This window comes from Diadema antillarum, unplaced genomic scaffold (assembly GCF_040938485.1).
Source record: "Diadema antillarum isolate AM-2024a unplaced genomic scaffold, OU_Dant_1.0 seq00000662_RagTag, whole genome shotgun sequence".
In the NCBI taxonomy this organism is placed as follows: Eukaryota; Metazoa; Echinodermata; class Echinoidea; order Diadematoida; family Diadematidae; genus Diadema; species Diadema antillarum.
The window spans coordinates 428,266-440,667 of NW_027271574.1; the positions used below are offsets into that span (position 1 = coordinate 428,266).

At 42.0% G+C, this 12,402-nt stretch overlaps 1 protein-coding gene across 1 annotated transcript; it reads right to left on the bottom strand.

Moving 5' to 3' along the window:
- Positions 1–3,997: 3,997 nt before the first annotated feature.
- LOC139736684 (uncharacterized) lies at positions 3,998–11,529 on the bottom strand. The gene is made up of 2 exons (XM_071647432.1): positions 11,429–11,529; positions 3,998–5,332 (listed from the first exon to the last, which is right to left on the bottom strand). The coding sequence occupies exons 1-2, from the start codon at positions 11,527–11,529 to the stop codon at positions 4,504–4,506; spliced, it is 930 nt and encodes a 309-aa protein (XP_071503533.1). The 3' UTR covers positions 3,998–4,503.
- Between the last annotated feature and the right edge of the window lie 873 nt (positions 11,530–12,402).

The window sequence follows — 12,402 nt, forward strand, 5'->3', positions numbered from 1 at the left end:
AAGTACAAAGCGCTCATTATAGAACTACTTGTGATGCATTGTATCATTTCGATGGTTCAAACACAACAGATTCTTCCATTCATCATACATTCTTGTTTTTGTTTTGTTTTTGACTAGACTTGCCAGGTTAAAATCTCATTAACAGTATAACCAAGCTGGTTATTCGTGGTAACTGGGTTTACACCCCCTCCCCAAATACACAAATATACAACAAAAACAACTTATAAGTAAATAATAAGTAAATAAATAAATAAATGTTCAAAACACAACAAAACCAAACCCACCAAACCCAAAATAATATCTATTACATGTGTTCCCTAAAAGAGCTTGTACGTTAATGTGTATTTGCCAGAGCTGTTCCCTTCACTTGCTGACAGTACCTTGTGACATACTCAAATTAGTACATCTCCAGGCAACAATTTCTTGCAACACATCCTCCAATGCCATTCCTGGCTATGAATTTGTGTGGTAGTCTCATGTGCAGCCATTTTGATTTACTTTCAGAACAGGTGAAACATACACAGCTATCATATGACTTCAAACCAAATACCAGCTTCTGCCATCTAGGAGTTGTGAGAGTAGTTTTGCTGAGCAACAACAACAGCACAATTATTATCATTATTATTTAATTTGAACCATCCAAAATTTGTACTGGAGTCAAAAAGGGCCTGAGCATTCAATCCTAGCAGAATCTTTGTCAGAGGCAAAATGACAAACGGGCAGGGAAAGCATTATATAAGAACTACATACAACAAGAACAGTCAGGGATTGGCTAGGAACAAAGAACAAAGAAAACAAAAGGGAAGGGTTGGAGGTCATGGGTAAAGAGCCTAACAGGCAAAAGGACGGGATTAAAGCAGGAAGGTGGACAGACAAAAGGCAGAGGAGGGTCAGTGATGATCCCAAGGACCACAGGGGCAACCTGGGTGAAAAGGGAGGCAACGTCAATCAAGATAAGGAACAACAGAGGGATAAAGAAAGGAAAAGAGTGAAATGGCAACCGCAAGAGTTGGGGGGGGGGGGGCAGGGGAGCAAGCAGTGAGCCCTAACCTGATATGCAACTAGAAATGTCGCTATGGCGACTGGCATGCCTCCGCCATAATGCATGATTCTCCTAATAGGTCTATAGTACATGTGGACAATGTGTGATTACATTTTCACAAAATTGGCAAAATATTAAAATGACATGTTTGTCACAAATGTATCAAATGTTCACCTTCCTTGACCTATGTTTAATTGATGAATAGGAGAGCGTGTATTTGGGGATTTAAGAACTTTAACTTCGACTTTGACCCTTTCATAAGTTTACTCACTTGAGTAATTTTCAAGGTATGGAGTAAAAGTGCAATTTCTGTATTGAACAGTAAATTGTTATCATCTTCATCTGGCCTTTGATTCATAAGAGAATCACTGTCAGGCAGAACATATGTACTAAGTTTAAAGATAACTTCAGCCACTTCCGAGATATGGAGAAAGGAGTAAGTTCAGCACTTTCACTTGATCTTTGACCTTTTGACCTTTGGCCTTCTTGGCAAAAAAAAAAAAAATCCCAGAGAATATCTAGTGGGTTATACATGCATACATCAAGTATTAAAAAAAATAATCCTGCTGGCATTGCATAAATATAAGGAAAATAGTAAAATTTTGAAGTATTGCCCTTGACCTTTGACCCCTGACCTTTGACCCACAAACCCCAAATTCCCTAGATAACCACTGCCAGTCAGTACATGCATTTGTTCCATAAAGATACCTTGAACAATTTCCAAGATAGAGAGAAAAAGTGAAATTTTAACATTTTACTTGACCTTTTAACCTTTGACCTTTTGACCTCATGACCCCAAACTTTTACCAGAGAATCTTAATTAGGCAATACATGTATACACTAAGTTTCAAGAAAATATCTTCAGGCATTGCATAGATATGGGGGAAATAGTGAAATTTTAAGCATTTGACCTTGACCTTTTGACCTTTGACCTTGAGCATGTGCACCCAAAAGTTGATAGGCACAACTTCACCCCCTAATACACATACATGCCAAGTTTCATTAGGATACCTCAAAAGGTTTTGATAGTTACCCTGTCCACAAAATTCATTACGGACGGACGGAAGGACGGACGGAAGGACGGACGGACGGAAGGACGGACGGAAGGACGGACGGACGGACAACCCGAAAACATAATGCCTCCGGCACCACTTCGTGGCGGAGGCATAAAAAAAAAAATGTACTGAACAGCTGATCGTGTATTTCTTATTGAATGCTCAAAAGTGAGATTTGGTAGACTTACAAACACAACACATACAGTTGTATATATGTATTTGCTGAAGTTGATGGACCATTATAGCTACAAACATAGGTTTAAATCATGCTGGACAAACTTTTAGGGGTGATTTCATTTTTTTTTTTACAGATTTTTTATATCATCCATTACTGCTTTTATCTTGGAGGTATGATTGTATGGGCCTATGGTGAAATACCTACTCACCAACTAACAAAACAGAAAACCGCTACAATCTCTGTTTTGACTAATTACACATTCAAACCTACATACCATCTTCAACAAAACATTTGCAAAGTACATTGCAAAAAAAGAGAGGAAACCTTGCAGTATTTGGAGGCAGTTTCCTTTTAAAGCTTACACACACAGCTTCATGTTACAACAGATAAATAGCCTCCCATGAGTAAAGCAAAGTGTTAAAAAAAAAACTACATAAAAAACAAAAATAAAACAAAACAAAACAATGCCATTTCAAGCAGCTACAGTATACTGTGTTTAAGTGTATAAAAGAGGATGGGCAAAACTCAGGAAAGTAGAGAAGTACACATGTAAGCCTACATTGTATATGCATTATTGATATATATAAAGTGTGAACAAATTGATAACTGCAAATAGTTTCACAGCAAATGCACTTAGGTATCAGAAATGAGGCACAACCTCTAGATCTGGTAGTTACCCAGGTAAATCGTCCAAATTTTTTATTCAATTCACTATCTTGTAACTAGCAATTCATGTGAAATATACACTCAGCAAAAAAAAAGAAAGTAAATGCTTTTTCAAGTTAAGATTTCTCATAGAAATATTTGGCTGAAAGGTAATGTATTATATACCATATCAAAGGTAATTTAATTGACCATCAACCTGGTAGGTCAACATAAAGGGGAACTTTACGCATTCGCGTGAACACCATTATTTTTCCTCTTCCCGGGCACAAAAGTAAAAGAACGAGTTATCATTCATGCATATGTGCTCTTCCATAGAACAATAAGAACAAACAACAAATTTCACACAAAAAGAAACATGAATTAAGTCGAAAAACTGAACCTTTGATCTCTATGATATCTTTAAAGCCCAAAAGATCAATGAAGGCTAAATATAATGGAGGAAAACAAAGCATCTTATGTGAAATCCAAATTCAAATGAAATAAGAGAAGAAGTAATAATTACCAAAAATGGTTCAAATTTGAGCTTTTTTTTTAAAATTAGGAAATCATAAATATTTGGTTCTTGATATTGTCACATGGATTCTTTAATCACTAGATTCAAAGAAACAAATAAAGAAATTCTGCTCATCTAATCATCTTTATGCTTATTATTCCCTATGTCATTTGAAGTTTGACTTGACAGAAAATTCTTACTTTTCCCCTTTAGTTTCCCACTTTGTTTCTCTTACAGGTTATAAATAAAGACATAAAGTGAACAAAAACTTATATTTCCCATTTCATTCATTTCTCTCATGTGCTTAAGTGGTCTTTTGTTGTCAGTGTTATTGTGAAGGGCATTTACAAATGAAAGAGAACATGTCAATTTTTGTAATTTTTAATTTTGTGCCTTGGAGAACAAAAATGAATGTGCTCACTCATGCATAAAGTTTTCTTTTTAATTAACCTATCAGGTTAATTGCCAATTAAATTCCCTTTAATATGGTATATAATACATTGATTGCCATAAAAATCTTCTATGGAATATATGACCTCGAAAAAGTGTTTACCTTTTTTTTTTTTTTTTTGCTGAGTGTACTTTCTGGTTCATCCTTGGATCAAGTATACCTGTAGCCGATACTGTTTAAAAAAAAAAACAGGTCATACCCAGAAGTGTGTAAAGATATCAAGAACATTTGAATATTGCTAACTGAGAAAGGTTATGCATATGTTTTGTTTTCAAATCAGGAGTCCATCTGAGACAGCAGACATCCACAAGCACAGACCTTTGTCACTTCTATCCACCAATTTGCTAAAACTTATTAATTTGTTTTTGTGGTATAAACATTATTTTTTACATTGCTATCAAAACTGTAATGACCATTCTTTATTATGATCATCATCATTATCTTACTGTTGTTATCATGACACTGCATCAATATTATCATAACTTTTTACTTTTGTCATCATCATCATCAAGCATAATATGTCATACAGAAAACAAATTTATGGAACTGCATAATTCTAATCATATGGCCAAATCAGACAAATTTGGGAGAATTTATGAATGAAAATAACTTATTGCATTATGTCCTCTCAGTCTCAGTCCATGGCCTGTCCTGCTGCCTCTGCCGATCGTAGATCCTCTTCGCCTTCTTGGAAAGAACCAGCGAGTCTCCAAGTCCTGCCCGATCCTTCCTCTTCCTCTGTACTGTATCCTCCTCTTCTTCCTCTCCTCTCCTCTCTCCATCACCCTGGTAAAACCTGTTCTCATGTGGGCTCCGCATGTAGCCTGCACTGGACGGGGCACCACGCATTGCACTCTGGTCTGTGCCGATGGCGTGAGAGAACCTGCAAGAGTTTCCATAGCGACACTTGCCAAAGTTTTGAAACAGGTGGCACACAAACTTCTGTCTGTGCCCTTGGACACTTTGGACTTGGTGTGAGTGCACTGAATTCCTGTCAGAAGCAGATGTGTTGGCTGGCAGCCTAGAAGTGCCAGGCGATGGCTCTTGGCTCCCCCCAGCAGGTAAGGGGCCCTGATTACTGCCAACATGCAGATATCTGCACTTGTCCCCAAATTTACAATTCTGAAACTTCTGGAACTTGTAACAAACATTTCTTGGCCTGTGACTGTCTGTCCTCTCCTCTTCCTTCAGCTTCACATGCTTCTCTAAAATGGAAAGTTGCTTCTGCCGTTCCTGCTCATATGGATTTGCAAAGACGGACAAGCTGGGAAGGTTCTTTCCTTCTGTTACTGACTGGGATGCACCAAAGACTTCTGGAAGGGGTAGGCTATGTCTTGCATTTCTGTCAGGTCCAGACTGAAACTTCTGGTTGACATCAGCAGATTCGGAATCTGATGAACTAGACGCATCTTGGCTGGTGAGCAGATTTGTCTGCTTGCCATGTTTTCTATAGATAGATAAAAGAAAAAACATGCAACTCAATATTTGCCTATTACTTCCAGGTATCGGTCACTTTCAGTTCCATATTTGCAAGATGATCTTGTCCAACAATGACAGCAATAAACATCGGAATGGATCTTATTACACGTAGGACCTATAACATTGTTGTGGAATCACACATCCACAAAAGGGTATCGACTGACCGTTCCTGATAACTGTACTTTTGAGTGGTACTGGTTGTAATATATAGCCAGGTAAGACGACCTCTGGAATACTTCAACTTAGACAAACTGTAACAACCGAGCACCAACTGACTACTGCAGAAAAAGCTGCCCCCTTTTATACGGCTTGGGACTCCCATGAGGGGTGTATGGAGTGCTCCATGATGGGTGTATGGAATGCTGGTACTTAACTCCCCACCGGGTTGCTCCTACTACACTCCCCCTCCCCCCTGTGGTGAAAAACTGGGGGCATGAGAAAGAATAACTGGCCCCAGACCAAAAATAAAACCTACAATGGGAACTCCCAAATCCCGCACAACCGGGGATCTCGCAGAGCCCACACCTTTAAGATGCACAATCTGACCAGTCCTTGGGGGTCTGCCAAGGACCTTTCGGCGGACCACCGTCTAGGTCACTCATGTACAGGGGAGAGTTGCGAGGGACCGTCGATATTGGGAGGGAGAAAAAACCCTATAATGCAAAAGTGGAAATTTTTTCGCATTTCGCACAACCAGAAACTAGCGCGAAAATAAAAGCACATGAATATTTTTGCCTGCCATATGTTCTGGTGCATGATGTCTTGATTCCACAGAATTAAAAACACGCGAAACTCTTCTGACCCGGCCAAGCGCGAAAAATTAGTTGCGCGAAAATATCCACTTTTAGAGTAACCCACAACCCCCCCTGCTCGGATAAAACAAAAAATCAAGGACTGTAGGACGGGAAAATGCCCATCCTAGCACAACCGGAAACTAGCGCAAAAATAAAAGCACAGGGATATTTTTGCCTGTCATACGTTCTTGTGCATGATGTCTTGATTCCACAGAATTAAAAACACGCGAAACTCTTCTGACCCAGCCAAGCGCGAAAAATTAGTTGCGCGAAAATATCCACTTTTACAGTAACCCACAACCCCCCCTGCTCAGATAAAACAAAAAATCAAGGACCATAGGATGGGAAAATGCCCATCCTACAAAATCCAATTAGATCAACCCCTAAATCACCCAATCACATCAAAATCACCAAAATGAACACCTCTCTTGGCATTGCAAATAACAAGCAAGATGAATGATGAACTACTAATACAAATGCACTATGACCAAAATGGTCCTGTAAAACTACACCGCACCTATTGTGCAACAATTTGGCTGCTATTTTGAATACAAAAACCTGGAAAACTTTGCCAATTGACTTTGGTAAAGCAGGCAAGCCTTGGCAAGTGCCATAAATAAGTAAAACAGCAGTATGAAAACACACAAAACCTGAGCTTAACAGTGTACTCCAACACATTGAAAACACATCTACCAGTAACAAAGTGAAAACAGCCAAATGGCAAGAAACACAAGCAAATGAAAACTCTGGCTTTGTATTAATATAAAAATTAAAATCCTTGATATCAAGAAATACTATACAACTGATTTCCCTATACATCAGGCAAGAGTAAAAAAGGTCTGCCAAGCATAATAGAAATACCCCTGCCTACACTGTACCTGCATTGAATGGGTGATTAGGGTGTCAATAACAATAATAGAAATATAATTGACTCCAATGCGGGGATACACTAAAATAAAACCCCGCTAACTGTATGGAGTTACCCTCCATACAATTTGAAGGCATTTTCCCTCGTCACCTCCAGGAGGTGAGTTACACTAATTCTGGAACTTAACCTCCATACAGTTCAAGGGCGTTCTCCCTCATCACCTCCAGGAGGTGAGTCACACTAATCTCCTTCCCCAATACCTCAGCTACCAGGGAAGCTACCTCCCCGATGTAGACTAGGGTCACATAGGGTAAATCCCTACTGGGAGGACGGTGTGGAGAATCAGTCTTCAACAGCAGACGGGCAAGTGGTCCCCTCCGCAATGCCTCCTTTTGGCTTGCTCCAAAAAACCTGACTCGGGAGGTGAACCCGAAATAGACATTGCGGAACCCACATTGCCAAGCCTCCACCTCACTGGCTCCCAGTGAACAGCAGTGAATATGTATACGCTGAAATCGGTGGACGTGCGCCTTAACCAACTCCCGGCATACCCGGGAGGGTTCATCTGCGTCATGCACAAACTTCCGCCCCCGGAGATGGAGCACTAGAACTTTACCTGCTGCCCCCAGCTGAAGGCAGGCCTTCAAAAGGGCTGCTTGCCCGTGCCACCTGCTGGGGTTGGCAGTGTAATCCAGCCCCACCTCACCCAATGCACGCATGTGTGGATTGCACAACAATCCACCCAGGGTATCAACCTCCCACTCCCCAGCAGTCTTTGCATGCTTGGGGTGAATCCCCACAGACACGACCCAATTACGATCCGCTGGGACTTTAACCTCACTGAATTGGGCAGGGTCACAATAATTGATAACGGGTACCTTGGGGGAGGGGGGCGGCCCACCTCCGCGAAGACTAGCTCTCACCCTCACTTGTGTGTAGTCTCCTCCAGTTGTTCCAGGTGGAAAAGGCTGTCGAAGGGGGGCACATAGGGTGTCTTTGCAGCCCTTGCGTACGACCCTGCACTCAACAAGGGAGGAGCCGCCGACGCAGATGACGGTCTGGCACTGGGTGTGGGCCGAATTTCTGGAGGTACTACCCCTCCAGAGGCTCCAAAGGAGACTGCTCCTTGGCTATTAGCTCCTAATCATCGCTGGAAGTTAGTGCACGAGCGAGGAACCGCAGACAGCCCACCTGTTGCAAGCGGAAACAGGGTGGCATATGGGAATACATATGCCATTTCAGCTTACCCAGGGTAACCCCTGGGCAGCCTGGGTACGGGCATTGTCGTCTCCGTACCTTAGCCCTCGGCTGTGCTGGGGTGAACTCTGCTCCTCGCTTATACGTGAGAGGATACCCCCTCTTCCCAGCCTTCACCTGATCCTTCCAATGCACCTCCTTAGGGATGTGGAGGTGTTGGTGGTGGTATCTCCACCGCAATGGGAGGTTGTCTCCCCAGTAGACTGTGCCTGGCCCTCTGCCTTGGAGTCCTACTCCATTGGGTTTTCCCTCATCTTGACAGAAACTTCTGATAGGTTCCCCAACCCGTCAGCTGCATCATTTGCATCATCTCTCTCAGGAGGAGAGGGAGCCTCCTCTTTAATCCTCACTTCAGATTGCCCCTCAGTTTGGCTGGACATCTCGTGAACCGCAATCCTCCGAGATGCATTTTCAAAAAGTGAGGGGTGGAGTGCGAACACTCCAGGGAGGCGTGGAGCTGAAGTTGCATCCCACCAAGGAGTTGGTGGATCAAAATACAACTTCTCCGGGATAGACTGCCCTGGAGCCTCCACATTCCCTACTCCCTCGGGGGCAAGAAACCTGAGAATTATCTCTTCATAGCCCACGTGGTCCAGGAGATACTCCTGTAGACATACAATCCACCCGGAGTCATCCGTGGTGATTGCTCTCTGGAACTGTACATCCAGAGCATCCAACACTCGGGGAATCCCCCAGTCTGGTACCAATCGTACCCAGACACTTGGGTGGAAGAGGCGTCCCTCCTCCTCTGATGCCCTCAGCATCCCTTGGAACCAGCCATCCAACGACACTCCTCCCCCTGGCCAGGGACGGGTTGGCTCCCCTTCCTGTGGCATCCTGCAAAGAATAAAAAATAGAAAGAACAGTTAATACTCCCCTCCATGGAATCCTACTCACCTTAATTCCTTTGCTGACATGGGGGACATATGTAGGCCTACTTGTTCATGTCCTCTCCTTCCTGTGGAGTCACTCCTACACAGGAACCATGGTACGACTCATCACAATAATCGCATTGTATCATGAAGGCACCATCATCTGGTCTAGACAAATGCAATAGAGAGCATCCTCTCTGAGGTGACTGTCCTTTCTACACCATGCTGGGATATCTCTGTCCCTAAAGGGCTTCAATCTATCATGATGTCTGGTTGAAACAATATTCCTTAACTCCACAACAAGATAGAGATCGGGGGAAAGCCGTTGCCTAATGCGGGCTGGTCCATTCCAAAGAGAACTTAGTTTCTTGCACAAACTCTTGATCTTGGCACTATCCAATATGTACACCAAGTATCCTTCGGAGAATTGTCTACGATGTGAACGTACATCATAGTCTTGCTTCATCCTCCTCTGTGTGGATTGCAAGGTCTCACGGGCAGCTTCATGGGCCTTGCTCATGGAATTCACCAGACCTGTAAAATACTCCCCTAAATCGAGAAGATTCCAATAGAACCAAAAGTTCACTGATCGATATCGGAAATTTGTAGCTATCGTCCTCAAAGAACGATGCGGAATAGTTGTGCGCTAAGGAAAGGGCCTGCAACTCGTCACCTGCGCATGCAGCTCTCATAGACAAAGCACGTAAAATAGAAGTTGTCGATTTCTCACAAGGTTTCATAGTGTGAACTGTTCGAAATGCTCAAGACAGACATTTTACCGTAAAATACAAAATTTGAGCCTCATTTGCTGATTGTTTTCTTTGCCATCCGCTCGGTGAGAATGTGTATGGTGATTTATCTTGTGGGATGAATTGTGATTCTGGTGCATGGACTAGGTGCAAAAGACGTCGATTATTTCATTGCGAAAATCGTGTCCAGTAATACAATGCGATTTTGCACCGCGTGAAAAGACAACTTTTTTTTTTAAAGAGGGGTATGTTTGAAGCATATTTATTAAAAACTGGAGCGAACAATTGACATTGTTGATTGAAGTTGGCTGAATTCGTAATTTCCAGGAGTCTGTGAATAAGCGGTGTTATTTTTAGCCGAAATTTCATCCTCTGAGTACAGAATTCAAAGCCATGAAAAAAAAAGCGTCCGGTGATACGATCTACTCTCCTACCAAGCAGCTTGTTCATAGCGTCAGTGTATTCAAGAAGTAGATCTCTACCCTTGAATCTAATTAGTAGAAGTTCTACTAGAACACCTAACTATACACAGCCCAGTCGCTGGAGGTAGTGACAGGGCTGTACAGTCATGACCACCACCCACAAAGAGAGCTCAACGATCGCATGCGATCGCTTTGAATTTTTATACTTTAGATCAGTTTTCTGTCACCACAAACTCATCTAATAAAATCTTCGGTAATGAGACTCCATATCTATGCTATCAATATTCAAATTCACATTATGCAACTTACCAAAATTGATGATTATATCCAGCATGTCCAAACGGTACATCGTCTTTCACGCCAGGCCAATTTGAATATCATATGTGATGTGAATGCCCTTTCAAAAGGTCGCGCCATCGACCGTGCTGCTACACTCAAGTAGCGCATGCACGCATAAGATCTCTCTGCAGCAGACAATGTTGGGCAGTACGCCATACGATATAGGTCCTGTAATACGTACATGCCGCGCTCGCTTTGGACCACTTCCGCCGTTACGGTCACGCATGCGCAGAGATGAAGGCGCCATTTTGAATTCTGCAACGATGAACCCGACGGTCAGGAATTGCGCCAGAAATTGTCATTCTTTTGTTCCACGGACTTATCGCAAGGGCTCTCTATGGACCCGGTGTGGTGAACAATGCTTCTAGTTCTGTAATACAAGAATTACAAGCATGCATTTAACGTGAGTAACGTATACTGTTTTTGAAATAGAAGAAACGTATAAATTTTCATAAGTTTTGTAGTTGTGTTGAGGATCCCCACTTTGAAGCTGCATGCCTCGACTGTCAGACACTGTATTCGCACAGCGTACTAACAGGGTCTGGTCGGGCTACGGAACACCGTGCTAGAAGTAAAACTCATAAACATGGGATGGAATCTATCCGCAGAATACTGTAAAACGAGGAATTTTCGCGTGCACTTTAATTTCGCGAATTTCGCAAGCGCCAAGATTCGCGAAATTAAATGCACGCGAAAGTTCTTGTTTACACTATATGCATTGAAAGCCAGTGGCACTTCGCGAAAATTTCATAAAAAATCTCACACGTCACGTTCGTTCTGCACTTTTAAGTCACCATCATGCCGGTCATTCTCGTCAGATTCGGAGTCAGAAGACGACGCATAGTCTGCTACAAGCGAGGCCATTTTCTCAGTCTACTAGTATTGGCAAGAGATGGCGCTTTGTTTTGTTTTTCTTTCTCTCTCCCTCTCTCTCTCTCTCGACGCGTGACGTCGACAACGTTGATACATGCCTCATCAACTCCATCTCCCCTTCAGGAAAGTTTGAAATCAATACTAGTAATCTCAATGGCAAATGTTTCTCCTTGTCTTAAACATTTGAATGCCATTGAATCTGAGATAATAATTTCTAAAAGATGTTGCTTAGTCAGTTTTCTGCTATTTATTTTTGTGATGTTTTGCAGTAACATGCCAACACATAAAATCATAATAATCCATGTACTGTGTACAATACAACATTTGTATTATCAAAACTAAACCAAACACAAATACGATTTAGTAGTAAATTGATCTCACAAAAACTTTCCCAGAAATGACTGGCTTGAGAGAAAAACTATATTACCTCTCATTATATGGATGATAATTTTATCCACATACAGTATGTATTCTCATGGTTGAATCAAACAGTGTGAGCCGGAAGTCTAAATAAAAATGATAGACAAAGCCAAGGTGTTTTACTCTTTGTACATATAATATCACTGCTAAGATATCTCATGCTATTATCATCCTATGATGCTGAATTGATGAAAGCAATATAGCATTGTACAGGTGTTGATAAATGCGACAGGGTAATACAATTGCAACTGATTGACAAATTGCCCTACATCGACGTAAATAAGCACTGAATTGATCAGTGTTTTAGTAGTATATAGCCATGATAAAAAATTATGGGCGTACATACTCGAGCAGGATTCGAACCTACGACCTCCTGATCACCGGACAGGCGTCATCTCCACTAGACCACCGAGCTTTCGCCCAAAAGCAAGTGTTGGTTCTAAT

Bases quoted from the DNA above. Each gene is read 5' to 3' on its own strand.
- LOC139736684 (XM_071647432.1), bottom strand. From the start codon at position 11,529: ATGGCCTCGCTTGTAGCAGACTATGCGTCGTCTTCTGACTCCGAATCT. The intron at 5,333-11,428 runs GTGAGATTTTTT...ATCTATCTATAG, and splicing joins GTGCAGAACGAACGTGACGT to AAAACATGGCAAGCAGACAA.